This window comes from Hylobates moloch, unplaced genomic scaffold (assembly GCF_009828535.3).
Source record: "Hylobates moloch isolate HMO894 unplaced genomic scaffold, HMol_V3 SCAFFOLD_23, whole genome shotgun sequence".
Lineage (NCBI taxonomy): Eukaryota > Metazoa > Chordata > Mammalia > Primates > Hylobatidae > Hylobates > Hylobates moloch.
The window spans coordinates 2,699,228-2,720,529 of NW_026652298.1; the positions used below are offsets into that span (position 1 = coordinate 2,699,228).

General features: G+C 35.9%; 1 protein-coding gene across 1 annotated transcript in view; it reads left to right on the plus strand.

The window, feature by feature from the left end:
- ITGA1 (integrin subunit alpha 1) overlaps nt 1-21,302 on the plus strand; it is a 170,613-nt gene that overhangs the window by 116,003 nt on the left and 33,308 nt on the right. The window contains exons 12-18 of the mRNA XM_032144683.2: nt 5,387-5,532; nt 8,524-8,667; nt 9,768-10,025; nt 13,435-13,565; nt 16,681-16,847; nt 18,280-18,416; nt 20,707-20,817. Of these exons, the coding sequence (XP_032000574.1) occupies nt 5,387-5,532; nt 8,524-8,667; nt 9,768-10,025; nt 13,435-13,565; nt 16,681-16,847; nt 18,280-18,416; nt 20,707-20,817 (1,094 nt within the window). The remainder of the gene's footprint in view (nt 1-5,386; nt 5,533-8,523; nt 8,668-9,767; nt 10,026-13,434; nt 13,566-16,680; nt 16,848-18,279; nt 18,417-20,706; nt 20,818-21,302) is intronic.

Genomic DNA, 21,302 nt, shown 5'->3' on the forward strand with positions numbered 1-21,302 from the left:
CTATAAAAAATATTAGTACCACATTTATACAGAAATTTCACTTCTGTGGACCTAACCTAAGGAAAAAAATCCAATATTTAAGAATGCCAAGTGAACAATGATTTCCATTGTATTATTATTGATGTTATTGGGGGAAATGTCATTATCCTAAATGCCCCAAAATATGCAGATAGTTAAATAAATAGTAAATCCACTTAATGAATATTACACACCCATAAAAATAACAATTATAAAGCTGCTGATTCTATGATAATAAAGACTTGAAGCAGTTATGGTACAAGGTGTACAATTAGTGATAGCCATGAGGTCATAGAGACTTGAGCTTGTTTTCTGATTCTGCCCCTGGCTATGGCTTTAGGCAAATTACTTTCCCCCTCAAAGCCTCAATTTTCCTATTTCTAAAATGGAAATAATTACACCATATATATCATTTGGGTTGTTAGATTAAGTAATGACTATTTAGTACTGTGACTGACACACAGTTAACACTCAGTGGGTGTTGTCTGTTATTTTATTATGTAAATGTTATTTTGTATTTTTTTATTATGTAATGTTATATAATAAACATTCCTCTTATTAGTATTGTGGTAGGCAGAATAATGACCCCCAAAGATGTCCATGTCCTAATCCCTGGACCCATGAATAGGTTACTTTGCATGGCAAAAGGGACTTTTCAGATATGATGAAATTAAGGATCCCAAGTTGGGAAGATTATCCTCAGATATCTGGCTGGACCTGGTATAATCAAGCATTCTAAAAATCAGAGAACCTCTCCTGGATGCGGCCAGAGGGAGACAGAACTATGGAAAAATGGTCAGAGAGATGCAGTGTTGTTGGCTTTAAAGATGGAGGGGGGCCACAAGCCAAAAACTGTAGATGGCTCTAGAGCTACAAAGGGCAAGAAAACGGATTCTCCTTGATAGGCTCCCAAAAGGAGCACTGACCTGCCAATATCCTGATGTTTAGTCCAGGAAGCTCTATGCCAGACTTCCAATAAACAGAATTGTAAGATAATAAGTTTGTGATGCTTTAAGCCACCATGTTTGTGGTAATTTGTTACAGCAGCAATAGAAAACTCATACATAATACAAAATAATAATAGTAGCTGACATTAGTACTATTACTAATAAGTATTGAGTATTTACAAAATTAAAGACACTGTGTGAAGCCCACAAAGATGTGTATGATATTGTTGCCACTCTTAGGAAGCCCACACATTTTAATTGATAACACTGTAGTTTTTGGTATTCTTATATGTGATTAAATTCCTTTAAAATAAATAAACTCTTAAGAATCCTAAATTTGTCATTCCCAAAAAGCTTTGGTTAAACGTTGCTTAAAGCAGATGTGGAGAATTCAACTTAAAGATGCCACTGCAAGTAAGAAAATATTAAAAGAATCTTATTTCTGACCACAGTATTTATAATATATGACTTCTCTCTGTCCAAAAAGGAAATTTTTGGACATGTTTTCTACAGTGCACTGAGATTTTCTTTTCTGTTTCAGAAATTATTTCATTAGCTTACTCACAAGTGAGGGGATATGACATTTTGCCAACATAAAGTCTAACACATGTAAAATTTCTTTCAAAATAGAAAAGCATCCAGAAAAGGCAGGACAAATATCTTGTGTTTTTTTTCCACCCAAAATAATATTCTAAATCTGAAATGAAGTTTTCAAAATGTTTCTTCGTGGGGGTCACAAATTGAGAAGACACCGAGTGTATCTTTTCATAAACTGTATGGATTGCAAGTTGCAAGACTATGAAAAATCTTATGAAGGAAGCAGAGAGGCAGAGGCTCTATTAGAAAAATCCCGTGCTTATCAATAATGATCAGGAAGCTGTAAGAACTCAAGCTGTCGAACATCTGTCTCAGAACATAGTCATACCCCTATCTTTCTATTACCCAAACTACTTTATGCCAATACAGGCATTGCAAGTGAATTTGGTGGTGAAAGTACAGCTGGGATTATGTTCCCCCGCCTCCTCCACCCACAGTTTGCTGAATTCTATTCCTGCCATACAGCTTTCAAAGGAGAAGGAAAGATGTGAGGCAATGTCATGGCATCAAGACAGATCATACCTGTTTCCCATTACCTCACTAGATCTTGGCCCTTTTCCCAACAAATGAATTATGAGAGCTGACAGAATTCATTCTTCATAAATGCATGCAAAGGGCTATGCCATCCATTTTAGCCTTTTCTTCCTCTTTTTTTTTTTCTCTGTATTTGAGACAGAGTTTCTCTCTTATTGCCCAGGCTGGAGTGCAGTGGCATGATCTCTGCTCACTGCAACCTCCACCTCCTGGGTTCAAGTGATTCTCCTGCCTCAGCCTCCTGAGTAACTGGGATTACAGGTGCCCGCCACCATCCCCGGCTAATTTTTTAGATTTTTGGTAGATACTGGGTTTCATCATGTTGGCCAGACTGGTCTCAAACTCCTGACCTCAGGTGATCCACCCATCTCGGCCTCCCAAAGTGCTGGGATTACAGGCGTGAGCCACCGCGCCCAGCCCTTTTCTTCCATCTTATTCTTTTCTTTTTCAGGAAACACTATTAAGCTTAAATATTTATAATTATTTTCCTTCTATTAAAATTAGGCTTTACTTGGCTCTGGCTCTCTTTTTCTTTTCTTCTTTCTTGTCTTTAGACACCCAAGCCTCAATTAGTAACTACACTAACTGGTAGTTACTGTCGCTGAGATTATTTCAGCTAATATTTTTAGTTATCAAGTATAAGTCATCAAAGAGAGTTAATTAAATAATCTCACAACTCCTAGCCTCAAACATAATTTTTAACTCATTTTTAAAAGAGGCCTTTTATCAAGTTACATTCACAGCTCTGCAAATTACACACACACACACACACACACACACACGTACTAACACTCTCATTCTACTCCCTTCTTTATAGTTCTTAGTAGAGTGGCATGAAATAAAACGGCCTTCATTTTTCACATTCTTCTTTTCCATTTTATGTATGTATAAACATGGCCAGAAAGATTCATTTTAAAACAATATTGTGGTTAGTAATATAAATATAGAACACATTACATGTTTGAAAAAATATTTTACATTCTATTATGTATAATAATAAAAAACCCTCAAAGAAAGAAGAAGGAATGAGAATGTGAGGAATATTCATAAAGGATAATACACCTGAGGAATTGTGTTCCTTTAGCACTTGTAAGAATAAACATATTGTATAAAAACTTTTGTCCCTTTTTAACATTTTTGAAAGAAAGTCAAACTTACTTTATAGTAAAATACTTGGTAAGTGAGTTAGAAAAATGATCTTTTCCTCAGTGAGGAGTGCTATTCTGTGACATTTTGAAAAATAATCTTACTTCTGCTCCACTGATGAAATCTGGTTATTAGAAGAGTTATTCCTTTTATAAAATCAAAGTCTGCGTGTGGTAATTTTTATTCATTGATATGGCTCTGTTCTCAAAACACAAAGAACAAATCTAATTTTTCACTCAAAAATTAATCTTAAAGACACAATTTATGCTCTTCCTGTAAGTAGCCTAAGATGATCTCTTAAAATGGTTTACTATTCACTTGACCCAGAACAACCCAAAAAATCATTCAAATCAAGAGATTCAAATCTTCGTGTTCACTTTAAGAACATCCATGAAGATACCCAGGCAATCAAGGGTATGTATATCTGAAAAGCCAACAAGTATCTGAAAGATGTGACTTTATAGAAGCAGTGTGTGCCATTCCATCATTGCAATGGTGGAGTTGGTAGATGTGTCCAAAGCCAAACAGTGGAGCTGGACAGAGGGTTTATGGCCCCAGAAGAGTGCTGAAAGTTTGTTGCACAGGCTTAAAAATGTAAAAAGCAGTGATGATCTTAAAGGTTTGTATGCAGATTCTCTTGATCATCGTGTACATCTAGGTGGGCGAAGCACCCAAGATGCACTGGCTCTGTTTACAGGGCTTATGGTCAGATTAACCCATACGTGACCTCCACCCCCACTATCGCACCCACCACACTGAGATGATGCTTACTGAAATAGAACAAATTTTTCTAAGCCAGAGGAGGAGGTTGCACAGAAGAAAAAGGTATTCCAGAAGAAACCAAAGAAACAAAAATAATGACCCAGGAATAATTTCAATATAAAATATATGCAAATAAAAGTAGAAAAAAGACAATCAAAATTTTAAAGAGCATGGAAGCGCAATTAAAATAGAGGAAAGAACGGGGCACAGTGGCTCACACCTGTAATCCCAGCACTTTGGGAGGCCGAGGAGAATGCATCACAGGGTCAGGAGATCGAGACCATACTGGCTAACACGGTGAAACTCCGTCTCTACTAAAAATACAAAAAATTAGCCAGGCGTGGTGGCAGGCGCCTGTAATCCCAGTTACTTGGGAGGCTGAGGCAGGAGAATGGCGTGAACCCGGGAGACGGAGCTTGCAGTGAGCCGAGATCACGCTACTGCACTCCAGCCTGGGCGACAGAGCTAGACTCTGTCTCTAAAAAAAAAATGAGGAAAGATCAGATACATGAAAAATGATCAAGCTCTCTGTTGAATAAAATCACATTAAAATCACAGCAAGGTACTGTTGTTAGACAGTGTTTAACACCTATTAAAACATACACAAATTTAAATAATAGTGATGATACACAAAGCCTGGGACAGTTTCATGAAATTGTCTTTCATATGGCTGTTCATAGAACAAAGTAGTACAAATTTTCTGGAAACAATTTTCTAGACACTATAAGAACCATTAAAAACTTGATCCAGTGATCTATTCCTTGAAATTCACTGTTAAAAAATCCAGAAGAGGGACAAATTTAAATGCTCCAAGGTGTCTTTGAAATCTTAAGTATAATACCAAAAATATTAAAACCACCTGAATTCTAGTGTGTTATGGGGAAATGGCCATGTAATATAAATGCAATGTCTTTATGCTTTAACCAAGAGCAATCATCTTCAATTATTTAAAATTACAATTTAAAAAGCTAGTAGCAGCACAGAAAAGGTTTACATATTCTATGATTCCAATTATATAAAAAGTGTTACTTTCTGTAATGCAGACACATATATCCAAATGAAATACAATTGATTTATTACAAATTAGGGTGGGGATGTGCAATTTTTTTATGTGTGTCATCGTTATATCATTTGTGATTTTAAATAATGAAAAACTCAGATTGGGGGAAAATAACTTCTGAGGAGAAAGCAGTTGTGGTAGATAGAGAGCATATTAAAAGCTTCCACCAAAACAAATTCTTTACATGCATTGAAGAAAAAATATTATTTTCAAAATATAACCATATAAAAATGATTATCTTGGCCATTTAAAAAGAGTCTTAATTTATTACATGAAGACTTTAAGGGTCCAGGTGATATATCTGGAATCTTTCTTTTGTTAGGTTACACTGTAAACTCTGCTACTGCTTCTTCTGGAGATGTGCTCTATATTGCTGGACAGCCTCGGTACAATCATACAGGCCAGGTCATTATCTACAAGATGGAAGATGGAAACATCAAAATTCTCCAGACACTCAGTGGAGAACAGGTAAACTTGAAAAATATTGTTTTATTTAAATTAATCTATTCATACTCTATATATGTTTACTGTCTATTGTCCTAAACTTTAAAAAATGCAATACCCACATATTCAGTAACAACTGGGAACAGGGCCCTGTGTTAGGTTCTTTGGAAGGATGTATAGTGTCTGTATCTTTGTCTTCATGTTGGATGGGTGTGGAGGTAAGATGTACAATAGATGTAGATACAGATGTACAAATATATACACAAAAAAAGAGATCCAAAACATTAAGAGGCGTGAAATTACCAGTGGCCCAGACAATACAGTCAGAATATGATGAGATTGCTTTAATCTAGGATTGGTGCAGAAAAGCTTATTAGAAGATGAAATTTGGGCTGAATCTACAAGGGATGATAGAATGTAGATAGGTAGAAAGAGCAGTGAAAGAGAAAGTTAAAAAGATAACATGGACCCATATTATGTGAGGTTTTGAATGGCAAATTAAGAGCTTGGATTTCCTGGAGGTAATGGGAAATTGTCTGTAATATTTAAAATTGGAAAATTCTTATTAGGTAGTATTGAATATTAAAAGAAGTTTTGGAAATTATACATGAAATAACATTTATATATGTACATATAAAAACTGAAAGAAACATCATAAATATGCAAAAATTTACACACACACACACACACACACATATTAACTGAAAGAAAGATCTAACCATGCTTTTTGTCGTTGTTATTTTTGAATTGTGATAGCTTGGGGAACTTTTGTTTCTAAAAAGTTTTCTGTATTTTTCAACAGTTCTACAGGGAGGATTTATTAACTTTATTCCACAGTCCTTTTACAGAGGGTGGGAGAGGGGTTCTTCTTAGCCTTCACTAAATATTCCAACTCTCTAGACTAGAGGGGCAGGACTGCATCAGCCCTCCCACTCTGCGAGAGTCCAAGCTGCAGCCCAGCGCAGCAGCAAAGCTCAGGTGCAGGGATACTCACATTAGGCAGGTCCACAAACTGCACTCGCTTTAAAGCCCCGTGCCCCGCAGGAGCAGTATCTTTTATGACAACACCATAGACATAGCTTCCAGGGTCTCTACAAAGGGCGGGCCGGCTACAAGAGTAACTGCACTCTGGGAAGTCAAAAATATGTCATCTTCATCAGGTACTTATAATTCATTTATAATTCCACACAGCCTGAATACAATATTCCAATAAGAGGTTATTTTTACCCCTCTCAGTGTTGCTTAGCCTTAGTGGTAAAGTTGAAATCCCAGCCTCAGCAGATTCCCAGGGCAACAGAGTTAGAGTAACTAAAGGTCAGATCCTCATGTATCAGGTGAAAGGGTTTTATTAACTCTTTGCCCACGTTTATGCTTGGAAAATGCGTAACAGTTAGAATAAGGCTATTGTAGCTCAAACTGGAGGTAAGAAGAATGTAAAATAAGATGTCAGCAGTAAAAATGGAAAAGGAAGGACCATGACAGATATCAATAATGGGAAGTTGACAATAGTAAAATGAAGCATTTTAGATGACGTCTTAGATCCATTATCACTCCATTAATTGTAAACAAGACAAGAAGTGTCAAATTTTATGAAAATTTGCATATGAAAGTTGAGGAGAGTATCATAATGATTTAAGTCGTGAATGATTTCAGTTTCAAGCCTGGGAATCTGAAAGAAAGGTGGCTGCATGATTAGAATGTCAATACCTCAAACAATTTAGGTATTTTTAACAATGACGTTTGGCTTTTAGACATGTTCCTTGTAACAGAAAGCACAAATTCAGATATTTGCAGGTGCCAGTAAAGTAAAATCAAAATAGGTAAAGTCAATGAGTAAAGCTGCTAGGCAAAAAAACACAGGAAGTGGTGGGCACCATGGCCTTGGGCAGCTTTTGAGCTTCCACTGAGCTCCAGTTGACGGTTGCCATGTGGGGAGGAAAGCCCAGAGTTGCAAGATCTTCTATTTTATTTATGTTTATAATTAATTCAACTTTTAAAAAAACCTCTCAAGGCCCTCGAAAGCCTGTGAGAAAAGTGCATTCAAAAGTCAATGTCTTTTGCCCACATGCCTAGAAGAAATGTCTAGAACTGTAGAACTGAAGCCTTGAGAAGGAAGACAGAATGATATTTGCAATTGCCTTAGTAGAAATTTTTAAGAAGGATTGGTCATCTAGGGTAAGAGAATGGACAAAGTCTACAGGTCTGAGCTTTAGAAGAGGCCAAAATTCAGAAAATGAGAGTTGGGGAAGAAGTCAGTAAATATGAAAAGGGTGGTCTATGCCACAGGGGCAAGAGAGTAAGAATAAAATCGCAGAAGGCAGTACAGGGAGATGTACAGTAAGATAATTGTTAAGAGCATCAAATATTAAACATAGAATAATATTTGAAAAAAATAGGCATTTAGGTAATGAAGTATAAGTTCTCTGCTTTTCTCTAAACGGATTTCTATCTTTAAATGAGAAAACATATTGCTACAAGGGATGATCCCCCTGCAATCCTTCCATATTTTTCTATGTCCCATAGCTGCTGGGATAAGGCTTAACCATTTCATTGAGAAGACAATCTTCCAAGACTGTGAGGTGAAATATGCCACACCAGTATTCCAGGACAACTCAGCTCCTTATAATGTATTTAAACATATATGCAACCATTGCAGCATGCATTCTACTGCTTATCTAATTTTATTTCCTTAAAAATCACTATAGTATTACTGACCTTTTCTGATTTGTGGAGAAGAAAGAGAGGTTAGAGTGAAATCCAAAGAAATTCATTTTGTTACTGTCAAGCGATGAAATCTGTAACAGCCCTTCATCCTCAAAGATGGAACCGACTGATATTCTTTATCCTCATGAAAGAGCCAATAAATAACTTTCAGGGAGCATCAACTTTTGTCTTTCATTTCCTTTGCCAACTAGCTCCTCTCCTAGATTGCTAGAAGTAAAACAAATGTAGATTTCAGTTCCCTTGAGAATTTCTGATGTTCACTGGGCTGTTTTGTTTCATTTTGTGTCCTAGATTGGTTCCTACTTTGGCAGTATTTTAACAACAATTGACATTGACAAGGATTCTAATACTGACATTCTTCTAGTCGGAGCCCCTATGTACATGGGAACAGAGAAGGAGGAGCAAGGAAAAGTGTATGTGTATGCTCTCAATCAGGTAATGGTGTCTGAGTTTGGTAGAAATCCAGGAAAATCTCTTCCTTCTCTTCATTTTTGAATAATAAATTCTAATTTTTCACTCACTTTGAGAAAACAGAGCAAAGAAGCTATCAGGATTCATTCACTCCACCAACCCCTCAGTTTTGAAATGACCATTTATAATTCTAATAAAGTAGCTCCAACTCTTATTTTCTGCTTGGAAATGTGAATTATGTTTTAACAATATATAGGAAAAAGGAGGTAAATATAAATCTCACTAAACTGCTAAATAAACCCACAAGGCTTATTTAGGCTGGGAGGCTTATCAGCTCTGGCTTGGAGATAGATAATAACCTCAGCAGTTAAATCGGATAGGGTGGAGGGGGAGAAGTCATGAGTTTCAAGGCAGCAACACTGCAGGCTTCCAGGGCTGGAGTGAGATTTTGTCTTCTATTCCTGACTTTAGACATCATTTTTTAAGTTAAATAATTTTTAATTTCTTCATTAGAAGAGTTTTGCTCTTTACAGCAAAGCCAGTGTTTGTCTGTTTAGCTTTTCCAAATATGTACATTCTCTCCTAAATTGATTGTTTTAAATAATAAATCATATGTCTTTCTTCCTATCATTTTTTGGCTTCCTCCTGTCAACTTTTTTTGTCCTGGGCTGTTTTGTCCTTTTTCCAAGAAAGTGTGTTCTTGATTACCTTTGCTAGTACTTTCTGTCTGGGTTTTTTTTTTTTTTCTTCCAGTCTAGGCAGCTTTAGAGAAAGTTTCCTTTTTGAGCAGAATAAATTTTCGCTTTGCACAATATTGGGTGAAGAAGGGATAGTGGCACAAATTGAGGATATAATATTATTTGGCTTGAAAAAGATGCTCTGAATTGTATACTCAATTGCACTAAAAAGAGATTCCATTAAAGTTTGTCTCCCACACTTCTTCCATCTGCTCTTTGGAATCCCTAACTTTGCTCTCAGATAGGCAAACTTTTTAAGAAATTTTACCAACTTTACCACTAATGTACAAATGGCTGTTAATAGCACTGATTTAGTATACTTTAAAAATTCTACTCTGCTGTAGTAATGATGGAAATACATAAAAATCCTGTTTATCTTTCTTCCAGACAAGGTTTGAATATCAAATGAGCCTGGAACCTATTAAGCAGACGTGCTGTTCATCTCGGCAGCACAATTCATGCACAAAAGAAAACAAAAATGAGCCATGCGGGGCTCGTTTTGGAACTGCAATTGCTGCTGTAAAAGACCTCAATCTTGACGGATTTAATGACATCGTGATAGGAGCTCCGCTGGAAGATGATCACGGGGGAGCTGTGTACATTTATCATGGAAGTGGCAAGACTATAAGGAAAGAGTATGCACAAGTAAGAATTGAAACCTGCAGATTCCCACCCTTCAGTGATAAGTCGGTTCAATGCCAGGCGTTACCTAACTTCATGAGTTATTTAATTTCTTCCTCCTGACCTTATTGAGAAACTAGATTTAATTCTCTTTAAGTGTTCCTTATAGATTAATTACTATATATATACACACACACACAGACACTATATATATACACATGGTATATATATATAGTATATATAGTGTATATATGGTATATATAGTGTGTATATAGTATATATAGTGTATACATAGTGAGTATATAGTATATATATTGTATATATAGTACATATGCTATATATAGTATATATAGTGTATATATGGTGTTTATATAGTATATACACCATATATAGTATATATACTATAGATAGTATATACACCATATATAGTATATATACTATAGATAGTATATACACCATATATAGTATATATACTATAGATAGTATACATAGTGTATATATAGTAGATATACTATAGATAGTGTGTAATATATATACTATATATAGTGTATATAGTATATAGTATATATATATTGTATATATAGTACATATACTATATATAGTATATACAGTGTATATATGGTGTTTATATAGTATATATAGTGTATCTACTATATGTAGTGTATATATATACTATATATAGTGTGTACATATATTACTCTATATATGTAGTGTGTGTGTGTGTGTGTGTGTGTGTATATATATATATATATTTTTTTTTTTTTTGAGTCAGAGTCTCACTCTGTCGCCCAGGTTAGAGTGCAGTGGCGCGATCTCGGCTCACTGCAAGCTCCGCCTCCCAGGTTCACGCCATTCTCCTGCCTTAGCCTACCGAGGAGCTGGGCCTACAGGCGCCCGCCACCTCGCCCGGCTAATGTTTTGCATTTTTAGTAGAGACGGGGTTTCACCGTGTTAGCCAGGATGTTTTTGATCTCCTGATTTCATGATCCGCCCAGCTCAACCTCCCAAAGTGTTGGGATTACAGGCGCCCGGCCCTAATTACTTTATATGTATATACTTATATTTTATACATTTATCTAGTTTCCTTTCTGTTGTTATTTTCCATGTCTCCAGGATTTGACTTTTTGAAACAGTAAAAAAAAGAATACTTTGTAACAATGCTGTTTAACATCTGCAGTGTGTCCCATTCTAAATAGAGGGCACTGCTTTCTGAATAAGGCAAAAATAATTGTATGACTTAGCCAATAAAGGATATTAGATTCTCGATTTTATATTTAATGTCCATGCTGTTATAATAAAATTGCATTAAATTTATATTTATCCATTAAGTTGATATATTTTCCTCAAGTGAATTAGGATTTCTAAAGGTTTATAATTTTCTCACAAGTAATCCTTAGAAAAAATAAATCTGAATATTAAGTTTAAGCTGCAGGGAATTTATGTTATTCCTGTTTGTAATTTGTTGTCAGTTAACAGCTCTAATCCACAAGTATATTTTTTTCCTGCATTAGAAAAATAACAAGTTACAAAAGTGCTTAATGCACTATAAAAACAAAAGAATTTAAAGGAGTTTCAGTGTAATTGTCTGTTTTTCAGTAATCATAGTCGGTTAGATATTGAATAACTACTTACAAATAGAATTCACTACCTTATAGCTTATATAATTTGAAAAGAAATCAGAATATTAATTATTTCATTTTCTTTTTGAGTGTTCTCTTTGGTTCCTTAGTCAACAGAGCTCTCAAAGTCTATTCCTGTAATGCAAATGTGAGTGATTTTTCATAAAACCATAATGACAATAGTGAACAGAATAAAGGGCTTATTTCAATAAGAGCACTTGTATCCATTTGATAAATAATTTGTTTCTGTTGAAAATCTTTACGGCATTATTTACTTAAGAGACAGGCAATATTAATGACTGGGGCATGATGGAATTAGGAAATGCAGGAAGAGGGTTCTTTCTTATATTCTAATACTTTATTCCTTCAGCGTCAATCCTGTAAATTTAATGGGGTAGCATTTGAAGTAGAAAAGGAAAGCTAAATCATTGTCAGATGAAATAGATTGTCATAAACAACTTTTTTCTAAATGGTAAATCAAGATGCAAATTTAAACAAAAGCAACAAAAAGAATATTAGAGTTGGATTTGCTTAATTACTGGCAAAATGTTTTTCCAAGGAATAGGTGAAGATGTGCTTACTCATTTCCATGAGAACCAGAGATGCTGCTTATGTATGGGATAATCCAGAATCAGTCAAGCCCATAGAACCAAGGAGTCAGATATCTCCTGAATTCTTCGCTTAAAAAAATGAGGAGGATGGCTAGGTGCGGTGGCTCATGCCTGTAATCCCAGCACTTTAGGAGGCTGAGGCAGGCGGATCACGAGGTCAGGAGTTCGAGACCAGCCTGGCCAACGTGGTGAAACCCCGTCTCTACTAAAAATACAAAAAATTAGCCGGGCATGGTGGCGCGCACCTGTAATCCCAGCTACTCGGAAGGCTGAGGCAGGAGAATCACTTGAGCCTGGGAAGTGGAGGTTGCAGTGAGCCGAAATAGCATCTCAAAAAATAAAAATAAAAAGGGAAATACTTTCAAACGAGCCTCACCTGTTTAAGGATGAAAACTGTTTCCATTTAGTTTGCCTTAATAGGCTTCTTATTTTATGTTATTTATGTGGAAAACAAGAGGCTGAGAAGTCTTGAAGTTTAGGGAGGGTTTGTAAGTCCTGTCTGCTTGCCATGGGCTTCTGTTAAAAGCATTAGCTTCAGCTTGAACCAATGCTAAGTCAGGAAGTACAGATATCAAACATACTGTGTATGGTAATGTGCACAGATCAGTCTTCAAGACATACTCATTTGTGCCATCTCAACGTTGTGAACACATGTGAGTGGAATTGAGTCTCGTGCCCTCAACTTTTAGGACAATTTTTGAAAGACAGTAGAGATTACATATTGGAAAATGCATTTGATGGGATGTGTTATTTATAGCCAGCCGCAAAGTTCAGTGAACTCCAAATTGACCCCTAGGACAATCTTCTACTCCCCTCCCTACTTTGCTGATATGATATGTTTTCAAGATTTCCGGTACCTTTAAATATCTCTGTGTAATGGGATTGACTAGGAAGCAGAAAGCACAGAACCAATTACTCGTACTGTTTCCTTTGAGGATTAGACAAAATGACATTATATAATTTTTCCCTCTCTCTCTGGTGTCAGTGACCTTCAAATGATTTTGTCCATACTATAGAAAGGGCAATATCCTCTGGGAACATCTGAGTATTTCCTCTTATCTCCACATGAGGGACCTCTTGGGTGGATTCCCAAAAGATCTTTAATTTTGATTATTTTGTTAAACAATTTAAATTCTCAGATTTATTTGAAACTGTTTTGAACAGATTCTTCTCATATGAAACTCTTGTTTTGGATTCTCACAGCGTATTCCATCAGGTGGGGATGGTGAGACACTGAAATTTTTTGGCCAGTCTATCCACGGAGAAATGGATTTAAATGGTGACGGTCTGACAGATGTGACTATTGGGGGCCTTGGTGGTGCTGCCCTCTTCTGGTATGTGTTTTAATAACATCCTGTTAATCTGAGACTGGGTCACTGATAACTTACAGAGCTCCCAGTGTGATTGGAGCTCATGTCATACCAAATATCTATTTCCTTTTGTGTTCCACTATGCAAATACAAGTTATTCAGTTGAGTGAGCTGGAAGAGTCAATACATCTTAAGAACAAAGAAGCTATATGAAAGAAACAAGTAGAATGAACTCTTAATTTGGTGTGTCTATTATGTGGTTTACACTAAAATAGGTATTCTGTTTTAGGAGAGGTATAGGGGAAGAGAAGATCTTATAGAGGATGTATATAAACAAGAAAATATCCCCAATATTGGGTTACTTACAAGGTTTTAGAGATAATCAACTTCGTATTCGTTTACCTGATACATAGAAACAGATAATCGCGCAGCACTCTCTGACTGTTTATATTGTTGGTCAAGCCGACAGGCATCTTAAGTAATATCTTCGCTCAGCCTTTAAAATGCCCAAATCCCCAAATTGGCCCAGTTCTTTCAGATACATACATTCATAATGCTTTATTATGAATAAATAATAATTTAGTAAGCAAAAATAATTATTGCTTACTAAATATCCTATTTCAAAAACTGTTCTGTTTGAAAAAAATTACTAGGAAGTCAAGAATCAACTTAATGAGAAATCCACATGATCATTTTGAAAAATATATAATAAATTTCATTAAGAAATATAAAGGAAGGGTTTCACAAATAAAATGTCTATTTATGCCAGGTGACCTTATGAGAAGTCCTCATGTTGATTCTCCTAAATTAATGCATTGGTTTACTGTAATTTAGGTGGAAACATACCTCAATGCTCTTTTTCCCAAAAATTTACCTAGAAGAGTAATAAAGTGTGAAAGAAAGGTGAAGATAGGTGAAAATAGATGACTTTGCTGTAATTTAAGATAATGCTTAAGAACTAATGGTCAAATTAAAAATGGTACAGTAAATTGCATACATACAGTAATCACTATGTTAGAAAAAAAAACCTTTACAGCAGAGGGGAAAGAAGACTGAAGGGTGATACCTAAGAAAAGGGAATATTAGGCAGCACAGTGGCTGGGACTTTGGGGAGGACTCACCAGAAACCAAGGCTCAAAACCAGAAGTCAGCAGTGTCAGGGGCAATGGATATACTTCAATTTTGTTTGAACTGTTAATCCTGAATTAGTTTATTATGCTCCCTTTAGCTCACAAATATTTATTGTATTAATTCTCATATTAAAAATATGTTTTCAGGGTTTTTATGCTCCAGTTTTGTTTCAAGGCCTTCTTGCAAAGCTTTGCAAACTTATTTATGGCCTCTCCTTCCCCAAATCAAGGCATTGATGGCCCAAAATGAAAGTCATTTCCCTATCATAGTCCAGGCTCCATTGACAGCAGAATGGACCAAACCGATATACTGGGACATGAAGACTGAGATTCACAATGCCTAACAAGAAGTGAGAGTGGATACAAATGACAGATGATAGGAAACACATTTGGAAGCAAACAGTGAGAGTCTTGTCATGAGACCTGGACTGACCCCCAAGAAAGATCTGGCTGGGGCAGAGAGGATGTGTGGGATGGACAGTGGTCAAGGCAGCTTCATGCCTGGAGAATCCATATTACTAAGCAGGAAACTAGGCATGTTCATTCATTGCTGATGAAAGGGTAAACTGGTTAAAACTCATTAGAAGGTCTTTATCAATAAGTATTTAAAAGCATTCCAATGTTCCTACTTTTTACCAAGGATTTAACTTCCTAAAAATATAAAGATACAATCTAGAAGTACAATTAAAGGTGTCATCACAGCACTGTATGTAATACCATCTTTTAATAATGTTAAATTTACCACTATACTCAGAAACCATTTTTTTAAAGTAAGCTAAATATCCAATGAGATGGGGTTGATTGCATAGATTATGGTATGTGCATATGCTGGTATAGTCTGCTCCCATTAAAAATAATAAATCCCGTTAAAAATAATGTTCTCAGAAAAATGTAAATATTGGAAAGCTGTTCATTGTAATGTAATGTTTTAAAAATATGTATGCATACATATGAAGACGTGCTTTTGTATATATGTATGTATGCGTGTGTGTATGTATATGCATGTTTTCTTCTGTAAAGAAAAAAACACTGAGTGTACTAAATGTTAATGATGATTATTGCTGAGTGGTAGTATTACAAGTTATTTGTGTTTTCTTTATGCGTTTCTATGATGTTTATATTTTCTATGAGTACATTGTTTTAACAGAAAAAAGAAAACCACCTTTTTTTAATGCAAAAGCATAAGTAGTGACTTCATTATTCACAACATGCACAGTTATAAAGGGCTAGCTCTGGCCACAAGGCAGAAACCAGGTAAAAATGTGCAATAATTGTTCTGGCTTGGATCTAAGACAATGACCTCAGGATCCACATATTCTCCATGTCTAAGATCTTACTCTGATCTCATTTCGGATTAGGAGACATCACCGGGCTTTAGAGTTAAAACGACTGAGTTTAAAATCCCAGGTTTTTCCTCTTAATAGCTTTTGACCTGGCATAAAATATTTAACCTTTCGGAGCCCCAGTTTTCAAACATAAAACAAAAATGATGTTTCTTATAATTAATCTTAAGAATTAAATGAAATAACTCCATGTCTAGGATACTGCCTCAAATGTTATTTTGCTTTTCCTTCCTAGAAATAGAGGAAGAGCTGAACTCACAAGGACAGACAATATCACAGTCCAGATGAGAGACAGCAGGGGCCTACGAGCTGTTCAGGGACCTTTAGACTTCTTTCAAATTGGGAACAAACTCGTAAATCCCCAAAATATAGTTGATTCTGGGGTTTCACCTGGGCACTTGGTTCCATCTCTTTTCCATCACAGGCAAAACTAGATCTTTGGCATTTGAACCAAAAGCTCCAAATGGTTTCCAAATGTAACCTGCATGTCTTAGAACATCAGATATAATCTCTCCTGTAACAATGATTAATTAAAGAAACGGAGTCCTGAGTGCTATATTATACATGAAGCAGAACCCTCTTCCATGCACTCACTTTGCACTCCCAAGTTGATGACATTCATTAAATGTAAAAATGTGTGAGTAATCTCATTGTTTTTGTTTGTAGGTCCCGAGATGTGGCCGTAGTTAAAGTGACCATGAATTTTGAGCCAAATAAAGTGAATATTCAAAAGAAAAACTGCCATATGGAGGGAAAGGAAACAGTATGCATAAATGCTACGGTGTGTTTTGATGTGAAATTGAAATCTAAAGAAGACACGATTTATGAAGCTGGTAAGCAAAATAATTATAGCAAGTACTTTTGGGTAGAGGACAATATATTTGCTCCAGCATGATGAAGTCCAGTAGGATATTGTATTTTCCCCACCATGGTGAGCTGCACATCATATTTGCCCCAGTGAACATGCAGAACCTTGAAAAAAAATTCTGTTGCAAAAGGAATAGGTTATGGAACCCAGTCAGTTCTGGAGCAGAAATTACATGTTTGTATGCAGTGCCCTCAACACTCCATAGTTTCTGTCTGGCTCTCCTACTCGCTATGTACAATCAGATGCTTAAGAAAAAAATACCGATTCAGAGGTAGAATTTAGGAATTGAGCTACAAGTGGGCCCAGTTTTCCTTCCTGTGGGTTTCTACAGTGACTCTTCTCTCCCTTCTCTTGCCCCCTCCTGGGAAAGACTGGTATTGCAGAGAACCCTAATACTTAACCATTCCCACATTTCTGAGATCCTTTGCTGCATTGAGGTGATCCTAGTTTCCGAGAGTCACACTTGTTGTGTGTGTGTGTTCTCAGGTGCATCAGGTCAGCCTGTGCTTGCTCTTCCTCCCTCTGTTCTCCACTTTCTAAGGCAGGTTTTTAATGATGTTGAAATATGCTCGAATCAAAGCTATAAAGGCCATTGGCTGCAGAAGAGAAATTTACTCTGTAACCAAACATAAGCAGAATGAGAAAAACCATTAATCTTTAAAATCTGTTTTTCTTGATTTGTTCCATATGTGCATGTATATGCTCTGAAATAGCCTCCTGACTAGAAAGATCAATGAGATATAAGAATATAAAATAATGAATTTGCGTTTTATATGTAACTTTATTTCAGTCTTATTTAATTTTTGCAAAGTAATTAAGTGATCAAATAAGGAATATTGTAGCCTTCATATAAAGTGTAAGATTTCACTTATTTTCTTAATTGTGGTATGCTTATTTTATTGAACCTTAATAGTGGTTTGAACATAAGCTGAGATAATGTTGTTTTATATATAAATAGATTAAAATGTATATATTTGTAAACAAATAACTAATGTATATTTTTGCCTCTATTGAAATATAACAATCAATATTCTAAGCAGGGTTCCAACATTTCTAAACTTAAAAAGAATGTTTTAAGTGAAAATATAATAAATACAGTGATGGTCTGGAAATTAGATGATAGGCAAGTGTGCATGTGTGTATAACAATTATAAACAATAAATGTAATTAGACACTGAAAGCACAGTGAACTCAGAGAGCAGTTCTATAGAGTTCCTCAAGGTTATCTTCATGACTGCTAAAATCATTGTTATAATAGTGTGGATATGCTGAACAATAGAATCTTTTTTGATCGATTGCCAAGGAGATTTTTCTATAATGCTAATGTAATAATCTGTACAATATGAGAATCACTTCAAATAAACATTTCCATCAATTATTTTTTAAATTTTTTGTAGATTTGCAGTACCGTGTCACCCTAGATTCACTAAGACAAATATCACGAAGTTTTTTCTCTGGAACTCAAGAGAGAAAGGTTCAAAGGAACATCACAGTTCGAAAATCAGAATGCACTAAGCACTCCTTCTACATGTTGGCAAGTAAATCATATATCGTAGCTGCCTTATTCCAAATCAAGAATATAGTAAAGATGTCTTACTTCAAGTCAATCAAATTCTTACTGTTTTATTTCAAAATGCACTTATGATGTCATAAAGGAAATTTTATGTTGTTTGTTCATTTTTTTCATAAAATCGCAGGTCTAATTTTCTCATTTCCAAATATTTGTAAAACTATCTCTAGTCTTCCCTGTCTGTGTTATCAGACATCCATATATTATGGAACAGCAGAAAAAGACACAGTGTTCTAGTTGACAAGAAACCTTATTCGTGTCTTCATTTCTTTCACTCATTCATTTATTCCTTCAACTTGAAAACATTTAATTTCTGTGGGCCTTGTTTGTCAGTTGTGGGTGATAAGTGCTTAACTGCTCTGGGGGCAGACTGCTGGGCTGTATGCTTTCTGGGATTCATGTAACTATGTATCTCACTGTTTGATTTTAGAGCGAAGGGGAAAATTATCTGGTATTTTCTATCATCTGTAGGCTTTGTGTTACTTCAGTTTTTTTTTTTTTTTTATTTTAGTGGATGAGGGAGTTTTGGAAAGCAAACTATTAATGTTTAGAGATGGCTGGTAAGCCAGTGTGAACCATTTAAAATGTGTTTTGTTGCGACACTGTGTATATGGGGAATGTTCCCAACAGAGGACAGGAGTTTCCTAAACATTTTCTTAATATGTACATGAGAGTGATAAAAATAAGAAGCAGCACAAAGGTAATGAGGAAACTGATTTTAGTAACTGACATGAAGACTTAGAGACTTGATGGTGAACTTGGAGCTTTAAAAGAACCAGGCCAATTTTCCTACTTCTGAGTTATTTCTGTATTATTGATATATTTATAGTCTGTATTTTGAACATTGTAGTTTAGAAGCAGGGGAGTGACAGAAAATGTGCATCCTTTTGTGCCGCATTTGTTCTTCCTCGGTGATTTTCATGTTGATATGCTTCATGATACTTATCATGAAGCTTATTCTGTCAGCACCAAGATCGATCTATTATTTGATAAAATAACACTAGAGTTGCCCCTCCTATTTAGTTAATCAGAACTGAACACTTAGGAATTAGAATGAGGATAAAATTTGAATGGGTATCAAACCAGATATGGCATTGTCTCCAACCTGCGAAAAACCATCTTGGTCTATGTTTGTCCACAAATTCAGTGTCTAAGTTATGTCTAGGTACTGGTTTTTAAAGGACTGAAATATTTTCAAAATTTCCAAAATTGTTTTGGATTTTGAAAGAAGCACTTTGAAATTTGTTCTGGAGTCAGCCAGTGTAGAATTTGTATCCCAAATGTTCCACATTCTGAGAGACTTTGGCAACGTTGTTTGGTCTCTTAGAGGCTCAATCTTTCATCTGTAAAATAAGGACAATAATAGTTACTCATCTTAGAGGACTGTTGAAATAATTTGCAATAATGTATATAAAGCTCATAATTTTGAATACTATAAATGATTATTGTTATTGGTGGCATATAACAATATTAATCATATTCACATCCTTTCCAAATAATTTTACATTATAAAATTCTTGGCCAGGCATGGTGGCTTACGCCTGTAATCCCAGCACTTTGGGAGGCTGAGGCGAGTGGATCACCTGAGGTCAGGAGTTCGAGACCAGCCTGGCCAACATGGTGAAACCCCACATCTCTACTAAAAAACAAAAATTAGCTGGGTGTGGTGGCACATGCCTGTAATCCCAGCTACTCGGGAGGCTGAGGCAGAAGAATCGCTTGAACCTGGGAAGTGGAGGTTGCAGTGAGCCGAGATCGTGCCAACTGTACTCTAGCCTGGGTGACAGAGAAAGACTCTATCTCAAAAAAACAAACAAACAAACAAAAAACTTATAGCTCTAGGTATATATTATATTAATGAAATGTAACTTATTTTATAGAAAGTTTGCCCTTCTGAAGTTGGAAAATGTTCCCAGAAGTGTTACATAATGATCTTTGGCGTGAGGTCTCAAGAAAAACTATATTGTGATGCAGGTAGCTCCTATGTTGACACAGCAAGGTGTGATGTTGTCGTCACTCGAGCAGGGCCCTCTGAGGAACTGGAAATGAGTCAACAGGTTATACTCTGAAACCTCCACATTCCCCTATGCCCCTTGTCAGAATACCAATCCCTCTCCAGGGAAGCAAAAGCCTGATGAGATCATGTGTCAGATTAGATGCACAAGAATGTTGGGGACAGAAGAAGGAGACATAACAAGATCAGAACACCCAGTAAATATGATACCAATGATATATTTTATGTTTCACCCTCTAGGACAAGCATGACTTTCAGGACTCTGTGAGAATAACATTGGACTTTAATCTTACCGATCCAGAAAATGGGCCTGTTCTTGATGATTCTCTACCAAACTCAGTACATGAATATGTAAGTCAGATTTCTTTAAAATACAGAATACCAACTTGTGAACATTTTAGCGTCACTAGTAAACTGTGTTTTTTTCACTACTCTGCATTGGTCACAAAGAAAGAACAACCAACTGGAAGAAAGAAAAAAAAAGCAAGCAGGTTTTATTCCTGGTCAGGAATGGAGAAAGAGGGAGGTCTTGTTCTAAAGACCTCCTTCTCCTCAAGCTGTGAAAACCTGGGGAATTTTAAGGAGTTAGATGTGGGGCAGGGAGATATATTTAAGCATGTCCAGAGAGGAACTCCAGATATACAAGTACAGATCATAAACATGCTTCCTTATACAACATATGTTCAAGAAATAGTGGCCATTTTCTTCTTTGGCAGGGACTTTAGCATTATAATGACATGTTAATGATCTAAAGGTAACAAGGGGTTGCTGGTTCTTGTTTGCTCCGTTTTCTCAATGGCTTTATCTTCCTCTGGTAATTGGCAAAGGGTCCTGAA